At 40.6% G+C, this 21635-nt stretch overlaps 1 protein-coding gene across 2 annotated transcripts in view; it reads left to right on the forward strand.

Annotated features, from left to right (window-relative positions):
* Positions 1–21635, forward strand: part of tpst1 (tyrosylprotein sulfotransferase 1) — a 64920-nt gene that overhangs the window by 42595 nt on the left and 690 nt on the right. For both annotated transcript variants that reach the window (XM_074678824.1, XM_074678823.1), the window contains exon 3: positions 2666–2864. In XM_074678824.1, coding sequence (XP_074534925.1) covers positions 2666–2864 — 199 coding nt within the window. The remainder of the gene's footprint in view (positions 1–2665; positions 2865–21635) is intronic.

Raw genomic sequence — 21635 nt, forward strand, 5'->3', positions numbered from 1 at the left:
TCCACACATAGCCGGGTATTTACAAAAACGACCCCCCCGGTTCTTTTTTAAAAATACTTCTGTCCACACGCAGCGGGTAAATCAGCCAGGGAGTGCGGCTCGAGGCATGTCAAACCCATGATGGGCAGTATTTTCCAGAAGTAAAACCTGGGTCAGCCAACAAGAATGAGTCCCCGTCATTCGGCTGTGACGTTTAAGAAGTGAAAACTCAGTTTTCCGGCGTCTACATGAAACCACTAGAGCTTTCCAAAATCTTCACTTTGGCTGGAGTTTTTAGAAAACATTGTTTTCGGTGACGTAAAACTGCGGTTTCGTGTGGACAACAGGCATAAATGTATAAAAATATTTGCGTTTTTCTAAATACCCGGCTACGTGTGGACATGGCCTTAAGCTAGTAGTAAATGATCGGAAAAGAGGCTGCACACCATACTGTGTGTGTAAAAAAATGCTGTTTTTCAGAAGCAGCAACCACTGATAATAAGTCCCCCCCCCATACTGTCATAAATATCCTTACCGCAAATTCTCAATTCTCTCGCAAATTCAAATAACACTGCTCACATTTTGAAGTGCTTGACTTGGAATCCTGTGATCAGTGTAAGGATGAGGCTAGTAGATTGTGCAACTCTTCATAACGTACATCTAACAGAGTGCAAAATGACATCAACATTCAAATTTAGACACTTCACACCTAGACTGAGTGCACATTGATAGAGATGTACCGATGGAGCAGCTCAAAGTGCTAGATTGTTTAAATCATTAATGGTGAACTTGTATGGATAACAAAAGAAGAAGTAAAAAGGTTGGCATGATACATAGACGAGAAAGGAGCCCAGTTAATGTGAAATGTTCTTAAATAAAAGAAAATGTAAGTTTCATAAACAGTTGAGATTTCTAAGAACTCTAACTTCACGTTAGTTTTTTCATTTATGCTCTTTCTGTTGAGTAAAATAAATCTTCTTCCTCTGCTTGAATCTGACATGACCGAAGAGCCGCGCTGCGTTCACTACACCCAGTCTTTGTCTTTATCAGTTTATGTTCTACGTCAACACTTAGCAGCCTCTTGGGCCTCCATGGAGTTACCTAAAGTGATTCCCTGCCCATTTGTTGTAGAGTGGATGTTTGGATCTGGGCCCACCTCCATCAGAGAGCATCTCCAGCGTCCTCCTGAGAAGACGAAACCAGCTCACGCTATTAATCATGCAAGAGACTATACCCGGACAGTGTAAAGACTCAATTGCAAAGTAAATGGATTAGAGGAAAGTGAATTGCTATATTGAGGTATAGAGTCAGACAGGAAACATACAGGATGGAGGAGCTGGACGTAAACAGATCATAGCCCGTGTAGAGAGAGGGGGACCTGGAGGTTTACGACACAAGGATCCAAAGGTTTTATTTTTTAGTGCAGCGGGGCAGGCTTTTATTGTGATGGAACAGAAACATTTCTCATAATTCCTGTGTTTCTGACACACTGCCTCAAAACAAGGGTCCAGTTTTTTTGAAGTAATCTGATGGACAAAATCTTTTTTGTTGAATCAAATCTGTAACAGGTTTTTCAAATATAAAATAAATCATTAGGAAATGAGAGTGGACCAAGATGTTTGATAATCTAGCTTTCAATCCAGGAAAAACCTCCATGTTCGTGTTATTCAAAACATTTGTATAGAATCAGGAGAATTTGATAGAAAAAAACACCAGGAAATAAATGTGATAAAACTTTAAGATTGTTCATGGAAAACAGTTTTCTAGTGAGGATACTTAAAAAAAGTTTTTTTGTTTTGTTTTATTTTTCTTAACATTTTGGTCTTTTGGTCTTCGGTGTGTTGCATCTGTGCCATAGAAGATCTTTAATTTTGAAGCTTTTAGGACTTAAGCTGCAAATATTTCACCAATAAATAAGAGTATCAAACATAAAATATTTGAATTAACACAGATGAAAGAAACTTTTGAGGCTCATACCACAAATTTCTCTGTTTTGATACTTTCTTCTCTCACTCTGCTCCCTGCAAATCGTGTCTCTCTTCAGTCATGGTATCAAACAAATGCCCAAATCCCTAAAAAGTGTCATTTTAATTCCATAAAAAGCTAGATAATTAATGCTTGATAATATTAAATTCATACACTGACATTTTTAGAAACTTGCCTTAAACACGTGCACCTCTGAAAAAGAGATTTTCTCTGTTTCTATCACTTAAACTTGAATACTGTGGTTTATTACATCAGTCTTATTTGAAGAAGCCTGCCGAGCCCCACTGGCAGATTTTTTACACTTTACAAGCAAGTGCTGGTTGGAAAAGTCTAGTCAATGACCTGTGGACCTGTTGGGATTTAATTGTTGGTGTTAATTTCTCTAAAACATGTAGAAGGAAGTTTCTGCCATACAAAAACAACAGTAAGCAACACAACATAAATGACCACGATAAGCAGAAAGGAATATGAAGTAATGAAATGTGGTCATCCAAAGTGTCTGTGCCCAATCTCCCTGACTTTTACTAGCTACTTTCACACATCGACTCGTCCTGACTTGCTGGATTTCATGATGGAGCTTGCTGGAAAAAGTCTGGACACATTTAGGCTGCCTCCTGTGGACAAAGTCTGAAGTGTGTTACAGATAAAGTATATGTTTGTGACTTTCTGCTGATCAAATGTTTTTTTTTGGTCCCATCAGGGTGGAGCGGTCCACAGACCAGGTCATCAAACCTGTCAATGTGGAGGCCTTGTCCAAGTGGGTGGGGAAGATGCCAGCTGACGTGGTGAGGGACATGGCTGTCATTGCCCCCATGCTGTCCAGACTGGGCTACGACCCCCACGCCAACCCCCCAAACTACGGCCGCCCGGACCCCAAAGTCCTAGACAACACCAGGCGGGTGAGTGCAGACCAGAATGTGAACCTGACAGTTTTATCACAGGTTGATGTGTAAATCTCACTTGAAGGATCTCCTCTGACCCTGGGAGAAAGGGAACCTTTCTGATAGCCGTAGCGGCTCTGCCTGTTACATAAACTTTGCGCTTGAACAGACTCTTTCAGACGTCAAATCCTTCTCATATCCCATGGAAGAATCCTCTATTTTCGGAGCAGGATATGTTTTATTTAATCATTTTCCTCCAGCTGACCTATCAGGTGATTTCCTTGCAGCTTGTCTCTGACTGTCACATCGGGTCTGTCTCTGCTAAAGGACACGATTCACTGGTTTAACTCATACCTCTTAGGGTCTTTTCAGGCCGAGGTTCCTGCTGTTTGTGTTCCTGATTTTTTCATTGTGTTAAATTAGGCAGTGGAGCAGGTTTTAGCATCAATAAGTTAAGATGACGTGCAGTCAGAGGCATTCATAAATGGCCGTTAATCATGGAGACCTCTGAGACGAGATGATTCATGCTGCTCACTGTCTCTGGAGATGTTCGCAGAGGATCGAGGAAAAGAGCAGCTGTGCTTTCCATTAGCTTGAAATTCCTTCTTGTGATGACGTTTAATCTTTCCAGACGTGGTGAACTCAAACGTTACCATGCTGTGCTCAGCAGTAACAGAAAGAAAGTTTGAAAGATGGTGTACAAGTTTTTTTACAGTTTGAGAGTCGGTGCGTTTTCTCACTGTGACCTCTCCCTCGTTTGAGCCTCTTCAAACTTCTCCGTCTGATTCGTCGCTCCCAAACACAAACCCTGAAACTCTCTCCAGGTATCTGAACATTTTCCTAAAACATGCCGTCTGCTCTGCCGTCCAGTCTGAGCTAAAAAGACCCAGAGTACTTATGGTTCCAGAAACCTTAGCCATACATGCAATAAAAGTGTCGCAGAGAGAGCTGGCGTATTTTTCCTATTATCAAACATCAGATCTCGACCTCCCTGTTGCCAGATTCAACATCTGGTGGGAAGGCTGAAACCAAACATGGAGCTTGTCTCTCAGCAGATGGAGACCTAAACAAAACTTCATTGTAATGTTTAGTTTTTCACATACTTTTAAACTCGTTGGGTTGACTGCTGAATCTGGATACAAAGACTGATGGCTCACAGCTGGCTGCTTCATTCATTTAAATCCTTTTTTTGACATGGATCAGGGTTAAATAAAGCTAAGTTCACATGAGAACACAGCATTGGGGCAGGAACCAAAATATGAAAAGACATGACACATTACTGTACAATACAAAATAATCAAAAAAGGCCACGATATGACACGATACGACAGGATGTGACAAGACAATGAAAAAATGTAATAGGACACAATAAGACATGGCACCACACAGTATGATACGATGGATATGACAAGGCATTAAACAACGAGGCACAGCACAATGTGATATGAAACAACAAGCTCCAACATAGTACAGCACATCATAGGGCTGGGCGATTATGGTAAAAATAAGAATCACGATTATTTTAAGTGATATTGAAATCACAATTAATATACACAATTATTCATTTATTCAAAAACTTCAGTACTGATTTAAACACAACTTTAAAGAACCAGCAAGTGGCACATACAGTATTATTGATACACATAAGTCACACACACTCGCTGTGGCTGCACAAGGAACACAGAAGAGCTATGAAGCACAGGAACTTGCATACATCTACACTGTTATATTGTTTTTATGATTGTCAGATGGCAAAATTGAAATCACGATTAAAATCCAATTAATTGTCCAGCCCTAGCACATCACGATGCAGCACGTCATGCAGAATAATAGGGGTTGTCATAATATGATGCCATACTAACAGCAACTTAAGACATAATAAAATACAACAACATGCTACAACACAGCACAACACAATATGACATGTTACATTACATTGCAATATGACAACACAGCAAAAATGACACAAAACAATAAGACAAGATACAGCACAATACAAGTCATCACTTAAAATGGCAAGACACAATAGGAAATAGTACTACATGGCACAAAATAACATGACACAACCTGTGACTACATGACATGGCATGATACGACACAGTACAGCAAAATTTAAACAAGGCATGATCAACACAGAAAAGTTCAACATTACACAAGACACAATACAGAACGATACGATATGACAAGACACAACACAACACAGCAGGTCATGATATGGCACGCCACAATGCAGTATGACACAATACAAAGGCGCAATGTGATACAATACTACACAGCAATAAATAACATGATATTATATGACAGAACACAACAGTACACTATGTCATGATATAGTAGGTCATGACAAGGCTATCACAACAAGGCAAGGCTCTATATGATGCAATACTAAATTTAAAAAATGACAGGATATGATAAGAGAAGATATAACACAACGATACAATACAGCACATGATATGGCATGTCCTGATACATCACAATACACCAAGGCATATCACAATATGGCGATATGACAAAATGACAACACAGCATGGAATGACACGATACGATAAGACAGGATACAGCACAGTGCAGCATGAAAGAGCGTGTCGCCATACGGCTCAATACGACAGAGCACAAAATGACAAAACAAAACGTGTAACAGTGCTATATGGCACAAAATGGTGCGTCATGATACATCTGGGGATGGGTACTGAGTTAGGTACTTTTATAGGTACCGATCGAATTCGGTCAAAAGTATCGAGTATCGATTCATGTAACATCAAAAGGTACCATGTTTAGGTACCTGAATGCATCCTTGTGACTGTGAGGCAGTGGAAGAGTTGGTTATTTTCCATGCTGGTCATAAACACAGCAATGCAGAACAGATATTTCACATTGAAAAAAAAATCTGTACGTTATTATTTAACAAATTGATGTTTTTTACCACATAAACACAAAAAAAGTACAGAAAATTGGTACCGTTGAGTACCAGTACCGATAGCCAGGTACCGGACATCAGTACCGTGTCGTTTCTAATGTGAAAGGTACCCATCCCTAGATACATCACAGTATTGCATGATGCGATACAATATGTTACAAGATGACTGGATGGTTTTCCTTTGATAGTGATATCATGACACAGCAATTCTACAATAAGCAGTATTTGGGAAAACGGCTAAAAATATTTATATCAGGGATTAATAAAGTATTCCTGATTCTGATTCTGAAAATATTTAATCGCCTTATTTATTTAACTAACAGAAAAGACTAATTTTTTATTCACAATGCTGGTTTTGTTTCACTTACAGGAAACAAGGTTCAAGTTTCTGATCGGTTACTGTGCAAAGAACTTTACAGCTTTCTGACTTGAGGCTTGGTGATTTGTGTATTTGTTGTTTATTTGTATGTATTTTCAAAGCCTCCTCAGGGAAAAGCATCTCATTGTAGCATAGGCTATAAATGTTGTGGTACATTAAAGCTAGAAAGGCCGTTGTAAATGTTTGTCCCCATGTTACAATGTCTGCTTTAATTACACACACCCAAACAGACTTTATGATGGAGAAAACAGAGCACGGCTCCTCTAATGAGTGGGTCTGTGCTCGTTTTAGAGGTGCTATTACTCAGTCCTTGCTGAGCTGCGTTGGTGTCCTGGTGTTAGTGGCTATAAATGACGCCAGTTATCTCATCAGTGTGTTTACTAGCCTGTAGTTTGTCATGCTGCAGTGAATGCATCAATACTGTTTCCAGCAGGAAGTGTCTCTCCGGTCTCAAAAAAGCAGTGACATGTACACTACATCAGCACAAGCGTACAACACCCAAGGGCAAGAAACTGCAGAGTCGGTGAAATTGAAATATTAGAGATAGGCTGCTTACAGCGAAGCAAGGAGAATACAGCAAATATACTGAAGGCTGTTTGGAGAGCACCAGTTAACCAGCCAATAGTTGTGTTTTTTTTTATTATGGGAGGTATAAACAATAGATGAAAAGATAAAGATAAGATCTAGCCATGAATTAATAAAAATATGAGGAGTCTCAAAAATTACATTGATCTATTTTGGAATCAGATGTGTTAAACACTATTTTAAACTCATACATTTCACTATGGTGCCAAATGAGGCTTCACTCAACTCTTGACCTAGCCCCAAGTGGTTGTTAAAGGAACTGCAGTTCACGTCACATCTGTGTTAACTTCTTTTTTTTCCCTGTCCTGGAGCTTCCTGCGGGGTTTTCTTCCACTCCCAATTTCTTTTGTGAGTGGATAATGTGAGTCTGAGTGTGTGAGGTCCTCACAGTGATGGTTTTACACCAGATGTTGCTCAGTGGGTTGTGTGGTTTGTGGAAAAGTTGAGATTCAGGCCTTGGTGGGTTTGTAGCTTCACACTGAAGCTTCTCCGTTTGTTTCAGGAGAGACTGGAGAGGGGGGCTAAAGACGCAGAGAAAGAGTTAGTTTGGAGTAATTTGTCATGTCAGGTCTGTTGTGAGTCAAATGGAAAACATTTGGGGTGTTGGAGAGAGAGGAAACTGTGTTTTTTTTCTGGTTTGGTTGTTCATCAGAAAAATGTGTCTGACCATAAACAGAGATGGAAACTACAGACAAAGAGGCTGAGTTGCAAAATTCTTCTGTACAGTAATTTTAACCCTTTAACGGGGAGTTACTCGTGCTTATAAAGGGATTTAGTTTGGTTTAAGGAAATTAATTTCAATGATCGTAACTCTGAGCATAAGGATGAAATTATTGTACTGAGCTTATAAATAGACCAGCCTTAAAACAAAGTCACAAAGTCTTAAGTTATGAGCTGACTTTGGTGTTGAATATTATCATGTCTTTGCTATGGCATCATTTTTAAAAGCTAAAATGTCATTGTCACGCCCCCTTCAATCCCCTCTGTCCAGTTGGTGGCAGTAATATACCTTCAGGCTGCAACTGTCAATAAGACCTAACCGAAAGAGCAGCAAATGCAGATGCATCAGTTTTAGTAACATTCAAAATGTTCTCTCTGCTCTGTATTCATTTAATTAAAGTGTTAAAATGGTTTTTTAACCATCAAAATCTGTTCTTATTAACATGGTAAAAAAAATGTCCTGATGTTGAGGAAAGCTAGGGCTGACCAAGGCACAGACAAAACAACGAGACTTTGTGTTTGAAGATAAATAAGCTAGGGGCCTTGGATTTGGAGAACTCCAATGAAATAGACACCTAAGCAGCCAGTCCCCATCTCCGCCAGGATCTCAGACCTCTGACAAAAGGGGGCAGGAGGCCAGCCAGGTAATCAAGCTGACTAACCTGCCCCTGGTTGAGGCATGAAGAAGGCCACCAGGAGAATCAACACCAGACTCCTGAAAAAAAAGTGGGGGAATGCTCAGCCAGGAAATTAGATGGAGATATTAAACCCCTCACCAAAAGGGGGCAGGAAGCCAACCCGGGAAATCAAGCCCACTAATCTGCCCCTTACCAAAGGCAGGTAGGAGGCCACCATGAGAACCACCACCAGGCGTCTGGTCAGAGAGGGGAAATGCCCTGCTGGGACAAAGTACTATCTCCAGGCTCATGGATAAAAGGAAGAAGGAGGTGCCAGGACCAATAAAAACCAGGCCCACAACAATCCAGGGCCTTAGAGACCCCTCCCCAGGGGCATGTGGAGGTTAGTTTAAACAGCCGCATCAAAGAGGTGATCACTCTTCTTCAAGAGGAGAAAGAGATTAGGAAGATGATGCAGCTCAAACTGGACCCTAAAATCACCCAATCCATTGAGCTGCAAGAAAGGGTAAAGGTGGGAAAATGTGGCCAGAAAAGAGTTCAAGGGAGTCATTGGGACTCAAAATCTCAAGCTCATTGAGACGGCCTCAAATGAAAGAGAGGTGAATGACCAGAACTCCTGTCCTAACCTGCAAGAGCTTCAACAACTGGTTTCATCCTTGTAAAACCAGCTGCAGGCGACCAGAAACAGAAACAAACAATCTGAATATGATGAGACCACCGGACATCTTGAAAGATTAATAGCTTTAGAGGTAGAGACCAATGCACACCGTCAACCAGCCAATGGTTGTAATTAAACAAAGAAGGAGAAGAGTTTAAAAAATGTCAAGTTAAAGCATCTGTGTTTTCTGCACCCCACAGTACTTTTGGAAAGAGTCTAGAGAGGATGTGCTGAATGGTCTGAAGTCAGAGGTTTCAGATGCATGAAGCAAAACAAAAACATGAACTCAGAACTTTTTTTGTTTGTGTGTTCAGAGATTGATTTGCCGATCCCTACGGTGAGGAACTACATGTAACAAATGGCTCAAATCCAGAAAGCAGAGTCATCTCACACAGCTGTTGTTGATCAGTTTGCTTCTAGCATAATGTGACGAGCTCTCAGAAACATATTCCCCAGTGCTGGAGTGTTACTGTAAATTCACAAACCGTGTGTGAGCAGTCTCCCTCTGACCTGCTCTTTGTCAGAAATCAGATCCTCGTCCAGCCCCGTCCGTGTTAGCAGCAGATTGTTCACGTTAATGACTTTCACATGTGTCTGAGGTCCTGTTGACAGGTTTTGGATGCTGTATGCTGCTTCTTTCTCCGTCTTCTCTCTGAGGTAGATATCGCTCTCCTCACTGAACTGGGCTTGCGTGTCTTGATGACAACATGTGCGTGTTTTTTAGCTAATTAGCTATGATGTCAGCTGAACGCATCTGCAGGTGATTAGTGGGATTCCCCTTCATTGAACCCGGCTGTAGGGTTGTGTTATTGTTTTTTGGACTCCCCCCCTTCCTCCTACCGGGTCCAAGTGAAAAAAAAAAAAGTCTCTCACGTGTCCGTTTGCTCAGTCATGTTGGAAACTGTTATTTCAGACCTATGAGGTAATTCATCTGCAGGCTGACGAACCAATCCCCTGCTGCTTTTAAGTCATGGTGTTTTAAAAGATGAGTCATTTTATCAGACATTCATGAAAACCTTCTTTAGTAGAAGTTTGCAGTCTGCATGAATAACTTTACCCACCAAAACACCAGGGAAAAGGCGCATAAATCATGAATAAAACTCAAAGAAGGATTAGTTCAGTATAGGGATGCACAATATTATCGGCACAATATCGGTATCGGCTGGTAAAAGCTTATAAACACGTTTATCGGTATCGGCAGATATGAAAATTTCTGCCGACAGGCACAGCCGATAAGGTGCTATTCAGTTAGGATTATTATTAATTTCCATCTGAAAAATAAGCTCCTTAAATAAAACGTAGCACTTCATTTATTTGCACTGCAGAGCTCTGTGTCTGTCACCAGGTTGTTACAGTAGCTCTAAAATAATCAAATGCAACTTGGTTATGTTTAAAAATGCATTGTACATTTAAAGTTCATGTGATCTAAAGAAATTATTTTTCTGTATTTCAATACTGAATGTCTTGAGTTTGAAAAAATAATACATTTCTTATTTATGGTAAAATCAAATGTTTTTGTCTTGTTTTATGTGTGTTTCTTAAACAAATAAGACCGTCACAATAAGAGTAACATATAAATTCCAGTACAGGATAGACTTAGCTTTCTTTACAGTGAAAAAACAAACAAACTTGTGATTATCGGTATCAGCCAAAAGGGGTTTCGATATATCGGCATATCGGATATCGGCAAAAATCCAATATCGTGCATCCCTAGTTCAGTATATGCTGGCTTACAAAGGCGTTGGGGGAAGCTTTAGGGTTAATTTATCAACTTTGCATGAAAATACGTGGAGCGGCTGAGCTGCAAAACCAAAGTTTAACTCTGATCTAGAAACCGTACAAAAAAAATTATTTTCAGTCATAGAAATACATGGGGCTGTTTTTTAAATGTACTAATTTATTCACATTTTCTTTTGGTATTAATGCCGTCATTTAAACTTCTGTGTGTGTTAGGTATTATAAGGAAACAAGTAGGGAGGATAAAAAAAAGTGTGGACTTTGCCTTTCTCTCATTGAAATACAGCTTTAGTTGATTTTGATGTGTCAGCAGATTTTTCTTTGAGAATTTTTTCTTTTCTAAGAATTTTTTCAGATGAAAAACAGAAAACAACAGTCCAGCCTCTGTGTATGTGTGTATATTTTTGTTTGTGTGTGTTTTGAGTTGTGGAGAAGATAATGTGTGTCGTAAAAGTCACAACAGCATTGTTTCAATTAATTGAATAGTACACCATCCAACAAAGAGCAAACAGGAAGTTATTTCTACTCTTAAGTCCTTCAAATGTTGAAGCTGTTGTGATTTTTTTCATGAATAGGGGGAGTTTCCTCTCTCCACATTCACGGCCGTTACTCTCTCTCTGTGAGGATCTTTCCTCCCAGCCCCCACCCACCCACCCACCCACCACCCAAATATTCAGCTGTGTTGCGTAACACATCTGGCATGCAGCCCTGAACTGAACTGTGTGATGAACCACATGTGGAAATGCTCTCTCTGCTGTCTTGAATTTTTCACCCAACCCCATCCAAATATTTACCCTGCGCCTCGTCTCTTCTTCAGCGTGGATTTCACCACAGAGCATGGAGCAGGTTTGGAAACGTTCGCTGAACAGTGTGTTTGTGTGGATGATGAAAGAAGCAGAGCAGCTTTGTCTCTCTCTGCTGCTGTTGTGGTGGGTTTTTTTTACTGTGAGTGACGACCCATCTAATAGAAAACTCTCTGTGTGTCTGCCTCCTGGTCACACAGAGCAAGAGCAGATCTTCAAACCTCTGTGATTCTGTTGATCCAACCCAGGAGGGTCCAGGAAGTCATTCAGCTTCAGCTGTAACACAACAAGTTTTCTGCTCATGTCAGTCTGTACCTGCATATGGTGACCTTGATACAATCTGTGGTCACGATGAAGAGTTCCTGTTTCGAAGTTTTTGTAATTTATTGGGCTGAAAAAATGTGATTTTATCAACAAGAACCACTAACACGTGTCTTTATGTAAAATCAGATGAAATAATTGTCCTAATTTGAATACAGACGGTTAACAGGCATCTATTTTTATATCTAGTGCTGATTCAGACCTCTAAGGTAAATAAAAACTGATCAAAAAGAATTCACATTAACTATTTGAGTCTCGTTGAGGGTGGCTTCTCTAGTGTATTATGACAGTTTTGAAAAAGAAACCAGTTTATCAAAATAACTTTGCTGTTTGGCAAAATACACCTGATATATCTCCGGTTCAGCCCAGCGCCATGCATACTTGATCAGATAGGTGTCTGTAAACATCAATGTGCCAACTCACACTGGGTCTGCTCTGTGGCGATCTGGATCAACCCAGCTCCAGCAAGTCAGAGCATCTGATTCATAAGGGTCCTATTTTTGCCAGATGATGGAACAGTGATCAATTTACGAAATGCAGATCAAGTGGGACAGGAAGTGGTGTGGAAACTATCTAAAAACACTCAGTGACTCTCAGAAACCAAACTGTGTCAAAACAACAACAAACCAATATAATGAGGCCAGGTCAACAGGTTTGAGGTTTCACAGACCAAAATTAACCAGGAGAGGATCATCATTGGGGTGGGACTCCTCTGTCTGTGACCAAGGTTATAATAGTTAACTAAAATGAAACTAAAAATGAAAACGAAAATTTGAAATACATTGCAGTTAACTCAAACTAATAAAAACTAAAAAAGAAAACAAAAACGATAAGTAAACTAAAACTGTGTCTTGTGTTCATAAACTAACTGAAACTAACCAAAATTATAGACATCATTTCCTTAGTTATCATTTCTGACAATATTAATGACCTTCAGGATTTAAATTAATCCGACACATTTTCCCAACCAGTTTTATGACAGTTTTCGGCAGTTGTCAGTGCCGTACAGCACCATCATAGCGACGTACTGGGATGTGCTTGTTTACTGCACTGACTGGCTGTGAGCTGTGCTGCGACAAAACGTAGTGGAGCAATGAATTGGAGCATCTGTAATAGTTAAATTGTTACAGAGTCCAAGTTTTTATTTATTGAAGCTCATATTGTATTGTTTTTTATAATTTATGTTAATATTATTTTTATGTAATTAATGTCAACATTATTTTATATAATTGATGCTCATATTTTTTTACACTAAGTTTATATTATTTTTCTTGTGATGAAGGCAGCAGTCAACAGTTCAGTATCAGCATTGACTGAGCAGTGAGCTCTATGTTGGACTGGAAAATAAACATTATGACAAAATATTTACTCTGACCTTTTTGAATCCTGCACCTGGCTAATAAGGTATGAAAAAACTAAAACTAAACTAAAACTAAGCCTTGTTGCAAAAATCAAAACTAAATAAAAACTAGAATGCCTGCTCTAAATCTAATTAAAACTAAACTGTAATGGAAAATAAAATGTCAAAACTAACTAAAACTAAACTATAATGACAAATCCAAAACTATTGTAACCTTGTCTGTGACTCCAGCTGTCTGGAGGTCCTGATATTTTCTGGACTGAATAACCAACCAGTGTCAGTTGAGGATGATTTGCTTTGACAATGTAATCAAACATTTTTCATGCCAATAACGCTTTTTTGAATTGAACTGAATTGGATGACACAGTCTGAAAAATCCTAAACCAGGATGAGTTCTTGGGTCAGAGTCTATAAAGATGGGCAAAACTATGAATTGAATTGGCCCCGTCTGCAGAAAACTGGAGTGTAACTTATGTGTGTGTGTTCTCTGGTGGATAAAATGATGATAAGGTACTTCAGTGACTTTCTTACAAGATCATAAATTTGTTTCACAAAATCTAGGAGATGACATCAAATGGGGTGCTTTTTCTGCCGGTTAGACCCTATCGTGATGTCTTCATATCTTAAAAGAGGTGATGAAGCTGAGCTCTGGAGACCAGAAAGTCTTTGTGGTGAAGGAAGGATGCAGGATGTGATGAAGGGTGTAACTAAGGACACTGATGAGGAGGTTTGGTGGTGATTTGGATGGAAGAGGGTCATAATGACCCATGCTGAAACAGCAAACTGAGCAGGGAGAACAGATTTAAAGTCTGGCAGCTGCAAGATGATTGGAAAGACTAAGAAAGACTAAACTGTCATGATCAGGTGAGGAGGGAATAATCTGCTTAAGTTTTCCTAAACTGGATAGTTTTAATCATGTTTTCAAGGTCCAACTTATTTTTTGACACCATTTATTTAGAAATGTCTCCGTTCTTCATCTGCAGAGAGAAAGCTTCTGGTGTTGATAGAGGATGATAGAAGGATGATATTAGGAGGTATAACCTTTACCTGGGTTGAGTTAAGTTGTAAAATAAGTCGATGTGAGCCAGTTTCTGTGAAAGACATGAAGCTGTTCTCAGTTTTTGAGCTCCAGCCAGAAATGGACCAAAGAAAACTGATGGTTTGTTCCTGACATCTTTACTCCTGACCATGAAACTGACCACACCTGCTGCTCCTCCAGGCTTCACCTCTGACTGCTGGTCAGCAGAGGTTTCTGCAGCCCGCTGTAAATGAGGCTCATCGAGCCCCTGAAGCCGCAATCGATGGCTTTTAAGTGGCTTTGCAGTTGTTCTGATCCCTAGTGAGAAATGGATATTAGGATCAATAAGTTCTCAGTTTCTGCAGCGTAACAATAATAAGATGAGTTAGAGGAGAGATGAGAAACCAACGCCTGCAGGTCTTCTTCCTCTGAATCTTTCTCATACTCGACTCTGACAAGACTTAATGATGAGCAGACTAATCAGAAGACATCGATCCGGAGCTGTCGTTGTTACTCGGCCATCGTGGCGCTCTTTGACTCTCAGCAGAGACTCGTATTCATAAAGAACTACGAGCTGCATGGAAAGAAAAAAGATGTATTAATGAAGACCATGCATGAAGAGTTTATTGATCTGAGCTGAGATGAACTCAGTTTGTTGAGATGTTTTATCGAAAACTTTTGTGGTTTGATGATCCTGCTGAGCTTTTCTGTCACATTACCTCAGAGTTATCTGGGGTCAGATCAATCTTCTGTTGTTGCACATTAGAGCTTGAGGCTCTATTTGGAGCATCCAGGAGCTGGAAGAAATAAGCTTTGGGCAGTCTTTACAACTTTAAATTCCCAGAAAAGTTTTTAAGTTCAGCTTTAAGAAGTATGTGATGTGGTTTTAACGTCTAATAAGGAGCATGAAGTGCTGTCAGTATGAGGTTTTCATGGAAAGGAGATCCAGGGAAAACCAAGAACCCGCCAGCAGGATTTTGAACCTCATCTGCCCGAGAAATGACCAGGGGTCCCCTTTAAGGAGCTGGAAACTTTGCTTTGGAAAGGAAAATCTGGAACAGCTTTCTCAGCGTGCCGCTACAATGTCCCTGACCTCAGACGAACGGGAGGGAAAACAGAGGGATGGATTTACTGAAACACTCAAGGCTCCCCTTTTTTATTCTTTAAATGACACTTTCAGCCCTTTGCAGTAAAAATAATGTGTTCATTTTGATTAATTCATCTCAGGAAGAAGGAGAAAACCTCTGAGATTGTTTTACCTCAGCTTCGTTTTCTAAGCTGAAGGATTATTTTTGCATCTTTTTCAGTCAAATGTGAAGGATTTAATTTTTCAACGAGGAGCCGTAGAATCAAAAAGTACACAAAGACCCAGAGACAGAAATGAACCCAGAGTTCAGGTGGTTTCAGTGTTTTTAAACCTTCAGGCAGTCCTGTCTGTGGTTTTAAGGAAATGGAAATCATTGTTCTTCACCGGGGAAAATCCTAACACGTCAGAAACTCTGTGACTTCCTGCGAGTTTGGTTTTGTAGTCAGAGTCCAACCCCCTGAAGAGTGTTAGTGTGCGGTTTAGATGAAGCATTCAGTTTGAGGTAACAGAATCCCTGGAAAGTTTCCCTCAGACTCCCCCCTCCCCTCAGACACCGGCAGCTTTTCAGACTCACTGGGCTGTTTCACTGAACCCCCCAGGGACCGGAGGCTTAGTCACAGAGTGCTGCAGCCATAGTACTGAGTCTGAACCTCTGCAGGGTTTACTTTGGCTCTGCTGCTCTGGACTGACCTGCTGCTTGTTCCAGCAGGAACCTTGGCTGACCCGGTCGGGCTGCTCCCTCCTCTGTCAGGGCTCGGCTGCAGGTTTTCAGGGTCTGTGCATCAGGGGATTCTCTTTCTGATCCCTGATAAGATTCTGAGTTAGTGTTTGAATCAAATTGTGTAGTCTCATTTTGACCTATGCAGGGCCAGACCAGCACATGGATCTCGAAGCAAGTCTACCTCAGACTCACAGAACTTTTCTTGGGTCAAAACTTAAATGTCACCCTGTGTTAGGCCACTTGTTGAAACCAACAAAGACAGATTTGCACATTGTTGAATCCAAATGCTGTAGATCTTCAAACAGATTTGGATATGCTGTGGTAGTTTGTTCCAGTTGGCGGCCATGAAACAGTTCTGCAGCAGAATATTTACAAGTGAATACACCAATCTAAGCCCTTGTGTTTGCAACTTAAAAGATCAAACTAATATTTCAAATTTCCAAAGTGTTATTTTTTAATGCATACCAGACTTCATTGATAAAAACAGGGATCACACTCTGCACATCACTAGAGTTTGTACTCAGTCTTTGTTTGCAAGACTTTGGTTTTTCTTAATAGTTTGCATGAGCTGTTACAACAGACAATAGCACAAATTAAATAAAAGCTTGAGGCTACGGGTAACTGTGGTCCATGTGGTTAAAGTTCTGATTTTGTCAATGGAGTCTGGTGTCTGTGAGAAGAGAAAAGAAGCAGCTGCTTCTGGTTAAAGACAAAGATGTTTTTCTGTAATACAAAGGTGAATTTATAAAGGTTTCCCAAAGGAGTGTTAAGGCATAGGCATTGGTAGAGGGGGAAAAAGTATTGTGAGGATTAAGTCGCACATTTAGTTTGTAATGAGTTTTTTGAAGGGGAATCAGAAAAGCCGGCTACAATAAAACGAGGAATGTGCAGCAGCTCCTTGTTTGAAGCGTAAATTTACGACTGTTTTCGCACTTTTTTTTTTTAATTACTAGTATTGACCTGATTCCCTGTCTAATCCTTACTGTTATGCTGTCTGAATTTCTAACATCAGTTTTATTCTGTCTTCAAGCTTTAATGAGAACTTCATCTCTACACTTTGACAGGCTGCCACTGCCCTTACAGCCTGTTTCATGGCTGCCGTCTGAGATTCTCTGTGGTTGTTCTAGTAAATTCTCACAAACACACACATTTACCCTCTAAATATTCTTTTTCAACCTCAGGAACTTGTCCCAGGAACTAGGGAACTTTCAAATGAACTCTATAACCGCGTTTCCACCAAGCAGAGCGGTTCGGTTCGTCTCGGTACAGCGCGCTTTTTGCAGCGTTTCCACTGACTCATCCCGGGACAGATCCCTTATAACCGAGACGAGCCGACCTACTTTTTTGGGACCCTTTCGTATGGGTGCCAGACTGAACAGATCCGCTCTCAGGAGGTGGAGCAACACACTGCAGACTGTTGATTGGTCAAAAGAATCGTCATTTACCCCGACAGCAGCTGCATTTCTCCTGGTGGCACACAGACTTCTCTGAAACCAAGCTTGATTGCACTTTGTAACAAAGAGCTACATGACAATCATAGACAGAACGAAATGCTGCATGTCTTCCATCTGTGCTCTTTGTTTACTGTGTCATGTTTTTCTTCTTTGTTGGATTTAATAGCCGGGTAAGCTGCTATGGCGTCGCGCTATGGTTAAACAGCTGCAGCTTCCGGCATCCGGCTTACACACCACCCACCACGAGAGGGCCCAGTTTGCCGTGGAAATGCAAACAGGATCAGGCTTAACTGTACCAAACCGTCCCAAACCGTACTGAACCAACCTGAACTGCTTGGTGGAAACGCAGCTTAAATTATTTTAACCAAAGTAACCAGAGTCTTATCCAGTTCCTGGGAAGTTGATCAATGTTTTTTGACAGCAGGAACTTTCTTCAGGAACTAGGGACCTTTAGAGGATCTGTCTGTCTTTACAGCAGGAATTAGGGTCTAAATTTAGTTCCTGGGTAGGAAATGGGTGTATTCAATGGCACCACAAACTTTTTGAGGAACTCTGTGTTTCTACAGCAGGAACTGAGCTCTGATTGCAGTTCCTCTGTAATTAATCTCCCTCTTGAAAAGTCCTTGGGAATAATCTTTTCAAAAGTTAAGGAGCTTATCGGGTGGAGCCAACATTGATGAATGATTCTGATTGGTGGAGCAACTACAGTGTTTTTCTTCCACCCTCCATCCTCTGGAATACATCAAATCTCAAATCTCATCAGATGAGTAAAGATGATCTAAAGATCTCAAGATATCTGAAAGGGATGAAAGTCTGGTCAAGTTTACAGGGTTCTGGTTCTCTGCTGTGGCTGAATTTTTCTCTACATCCTGTTTCGTGCAATGTGTTGATTCAATGAATCAATTTAGAGTAAAGCTCAATGAAAACAAGCACAGGCTAACTCTCCACCATGCTTACAGGCTGACTGTAGCATGAGTTGACCAATCCAGACTGTCTGTCTCTAGAGGTGTGTTGTAACTACTCATGTTTTTTCCCTATATGTACCTGACGTAGGTAGAAAATAGAAAATTTGAATTTCTGGTTGAAAAGAACATTACGATGATGTTTTTTTGCTGTGACAGCCAGTTTTCTGTTTTGTCCATCTATGAAAGGAAATTAGTTTAGCAACAAGATAGAATCTTAAAACATGCAGAAACGAAGGAACATATGTACAGTTACAAAAGACATCAACGTACAGGAACAAGATGCAGAATTTGCACAACCATCACGGTGAGTCACCGAGTCGTTTGATGACTTGAAGGATCAGAGATTGTTTTCACTTTGTTAGACTTTGTCAGTAGGAATCTGTGTATGGATAAAGAGAGGATGTTGAGGAAGCTGTGAGATACAAAAAGAAGCTTGATGCCAGTGATTCTACTGGCAACGTTGATAATTTATCACACCCACCATGCCTCCATCTCTGGTTGAGAGTATGACAAACCTGAGGAAAACATGTCAGGATTGTCTGTTGAGACTCCCCAAGTTACTGAACAAAGAAATGCAAACCCTGAAAAACTGCATCAGTGTTGTCACCGAATGTGAGCCTTCTAGTTATTTAGACCCAAAAGACTATAAAAAAGACGGCCCAGGAATAATGTGACCAGGGGTTCTCTTGGTATCGTTTCTGACAGTCGGCTGATTGGGGACACAGCTCTGAGTTGGCGGACAGAGACCTTTTTTATCTTCCTGCTTGTTTTATCAGGCTCAGAGGCTGTAAATCTTCAACGTTATGAATATTCCTCCTTTCACGAGCATTTTAACAGATCCTTCAGAGGTAATGGACCTTGAGGTCAATGTCTGTTGGACACGAGTGGTCTGGTGTCATGTTACCCCACTGATCCCGTCATGCAGACGTGCAGTCTCCGCCCTGCAGGACGGATTGATCTGCAGCATGCACACCAGCCTCTTCTTCACTAATCATTCACCTCCTGCTCTGTTCCTCTCTTTCTTTGTGAGCAGAGGTTTGGACTAGCTCGGAGCAGTCTGGCCTGCTGCCTCGGTTCCCCGAGAAGGACTTTAAAATGGCACCCCAGAGGAAATCAGAAGCATGCACTCGCCTCCCTCTGGTGTTGAAATAATTTATTATGGCCTCAAACACGCAGGAATGCATAAAGGCAAACAGAGGATTAAAGAATGAGTCTGTGTTTCAGGAAGTTTTAATCAGTGGAGCAGAGGAAGAGGCAGAGGACTCCGACCCACTCCTGCCTCGCTGTGAGCATCCAGAAATTAAGATGCTTTCTCTCCATCTGCTAACTCTAACTCAAACTGACAGGTTAAGTCTGTTAGCTAGATTAAAAAAATCTGTTACTATTGAAAAGAGCGGAATTGAAGCTGGATTAAAATTCTGCCTGCACACTCTCTGTATTCTCAGGTGATCTCTGTCCTGATGTTCTGCTCTGGTCCTCTGTTTATCTGTGGTTGTTTTTGATGTCAGGGGTGTTTTGGTGCAGCTGTGGTTTGTGGTGAAGGAGAGGAGAAGTCTGAGCAGTGAACCAGCAGTGAGAAACCACTTAACTAAGAAAACACAGCATGCAAAGCTGAACAGGCTTTATGTTGAATATGTATAATTTTGGCTTGTTCGCATGTGCTCCTGTAATAATACTTACAAATTCTGGAGACAAGTGTTGTTTAATCTGAGGCAGCAGCACCATGCAGATGTAGATGTTTAGTTAGCTCAGTAGAAAGCTCAATCAGTAAATCACCCGGCCCTTGATAAGCAGGAAATGTCTGTTTTTTAGCGGTCTAACACCATGCTTCTTTTTGCTGTGCTACCATAAGAAGTTTATAGGGGAAAAAGCCCAAGAGACAGCACTAACTGGTAAATTATGTTTGTTCTGTGACCAAAACAAAGGTGACCAAAGGAGCTTCATGTAGGCACAATAACAAGGCACATGTGCATCAAATAAAACAATTTATAAGCACCACTGATAATGTACACGACACAGTAAAGACTGTGTTGAATAAATCATATGCTGTACTTTGCATGGTCTATAATGTATTTTTGTATATTAAAAATGTAAAAAAAAAGGTCAATAATATAAAATGCACGGTAGATAGACATACCTGAAACTGTATATTGCACTGCAGATAATGAATATTTAACAGCAAATAATGTTAGCTTCTGTATAATATACCAAAGAAAATGTACATTGCCGTACAAAAAAACATATTTTGCGACTTGGATAATGCACATTGCAACACTGATAATGTACACTGTGCTACACATAATGTATTTCACAGCCAGCAGGGAGCAGCCACTGCATTTGAAGGGGACATATCAGGCTGATCAGTGAATTAATACTCACATATAAAATAATAAAGTTGAAAACAAGACCTTTCACTCCCTGAATTTTCAAAAAATGAGATATTCCATTTTTTCTGATATCCTAGAACAAGATTTGATGCCTCTTAAAATAGGTCATTGACATTTGGCTTCGAGATTTCGACCTTCATGACGACACGAGGATCCTTTCTTTTTATTGGAGTAACCTGATAAAGCAGCTCCTCCTCTGTGATGTCAGTTAGTCACACAACCGCCACCGAGGGATACACCCACCAAGAGCCGACTGACTCAGTGCTGGATGCAGGGACTCTGCTCTGCTGAGCAGCTCGGCTTTACATGGTGAATTAGCAGTTAAAACACTGTAGTTTTAGCAGACGTCGTAATACATGTGAGACTGTGATATTTGCATGCTTGTTCTGACATGCACTGTGAACCTGGACCACAATAATGCTGTGGTAATAACATAGTGACGAACTGACGGTAGAGGCGATCTTTAGACTACACTTTCAGCATGATGGATAAAACAGACAGAGAAAAGTGAAGGAGCAGGATGGAGCCCTGTTATAGAAATAGTTTATTGGTGAAGTCTGCCTATATTTCCACTTATAAACTATACATGTTACAGTACCGGTTTGACTCACCACACTGAAGCGTCCTGAGATGATCTGTGTCGAGGTGGATTTACTTCCTCCTGAGCTGCAGAACCATCCAGGTCTGACTCAGGGTCCAATACAAAAGGACGTATCCTACACTCTGCCATTTTATTACTGCTATCAATGCCGTACGGTAAAGTTTTGGCAAACAGCAAACTCGCTCGGTCTGCTCCATTCAATGTGACGATTTTGTAAATACTGCCATGCTGCAGAAACCGCCCCCAGCTGTGACACGTTTCCTGCTGTTTTAGAATATGAGTTAAACATGACGAGGTGCTCATGCTTTAGGAAAGGACGGGTGTTCAGTGAGAAACCATCTACAGCTTTTTGATCATTGTTAGATTAGCTTGGATTTCAAACAGTGATCATCTATTATGGTTTCTTTTTTAACTCACAGATCTCGCATTAAATCTACT

Source organism: Halichoeres trimaculatus, unplaced genomic scaffold (genome assembly GCF_033239565.1).
Source record: "Halichoeres trimaculatus isolate MK-OKI-2021-1 unplaced genomic scaffold, fHalTri1.1 fHalTri1_scaffold_9, whole genome shotgun sequence".
Classification (NCBI taxonomy): domain Eukaryota; kingdom Metazoa; phylum Chordata; class Actinopteri; order Labriformes; family Labridae; genus Halichoeres; species Halichoeres trimaculatus.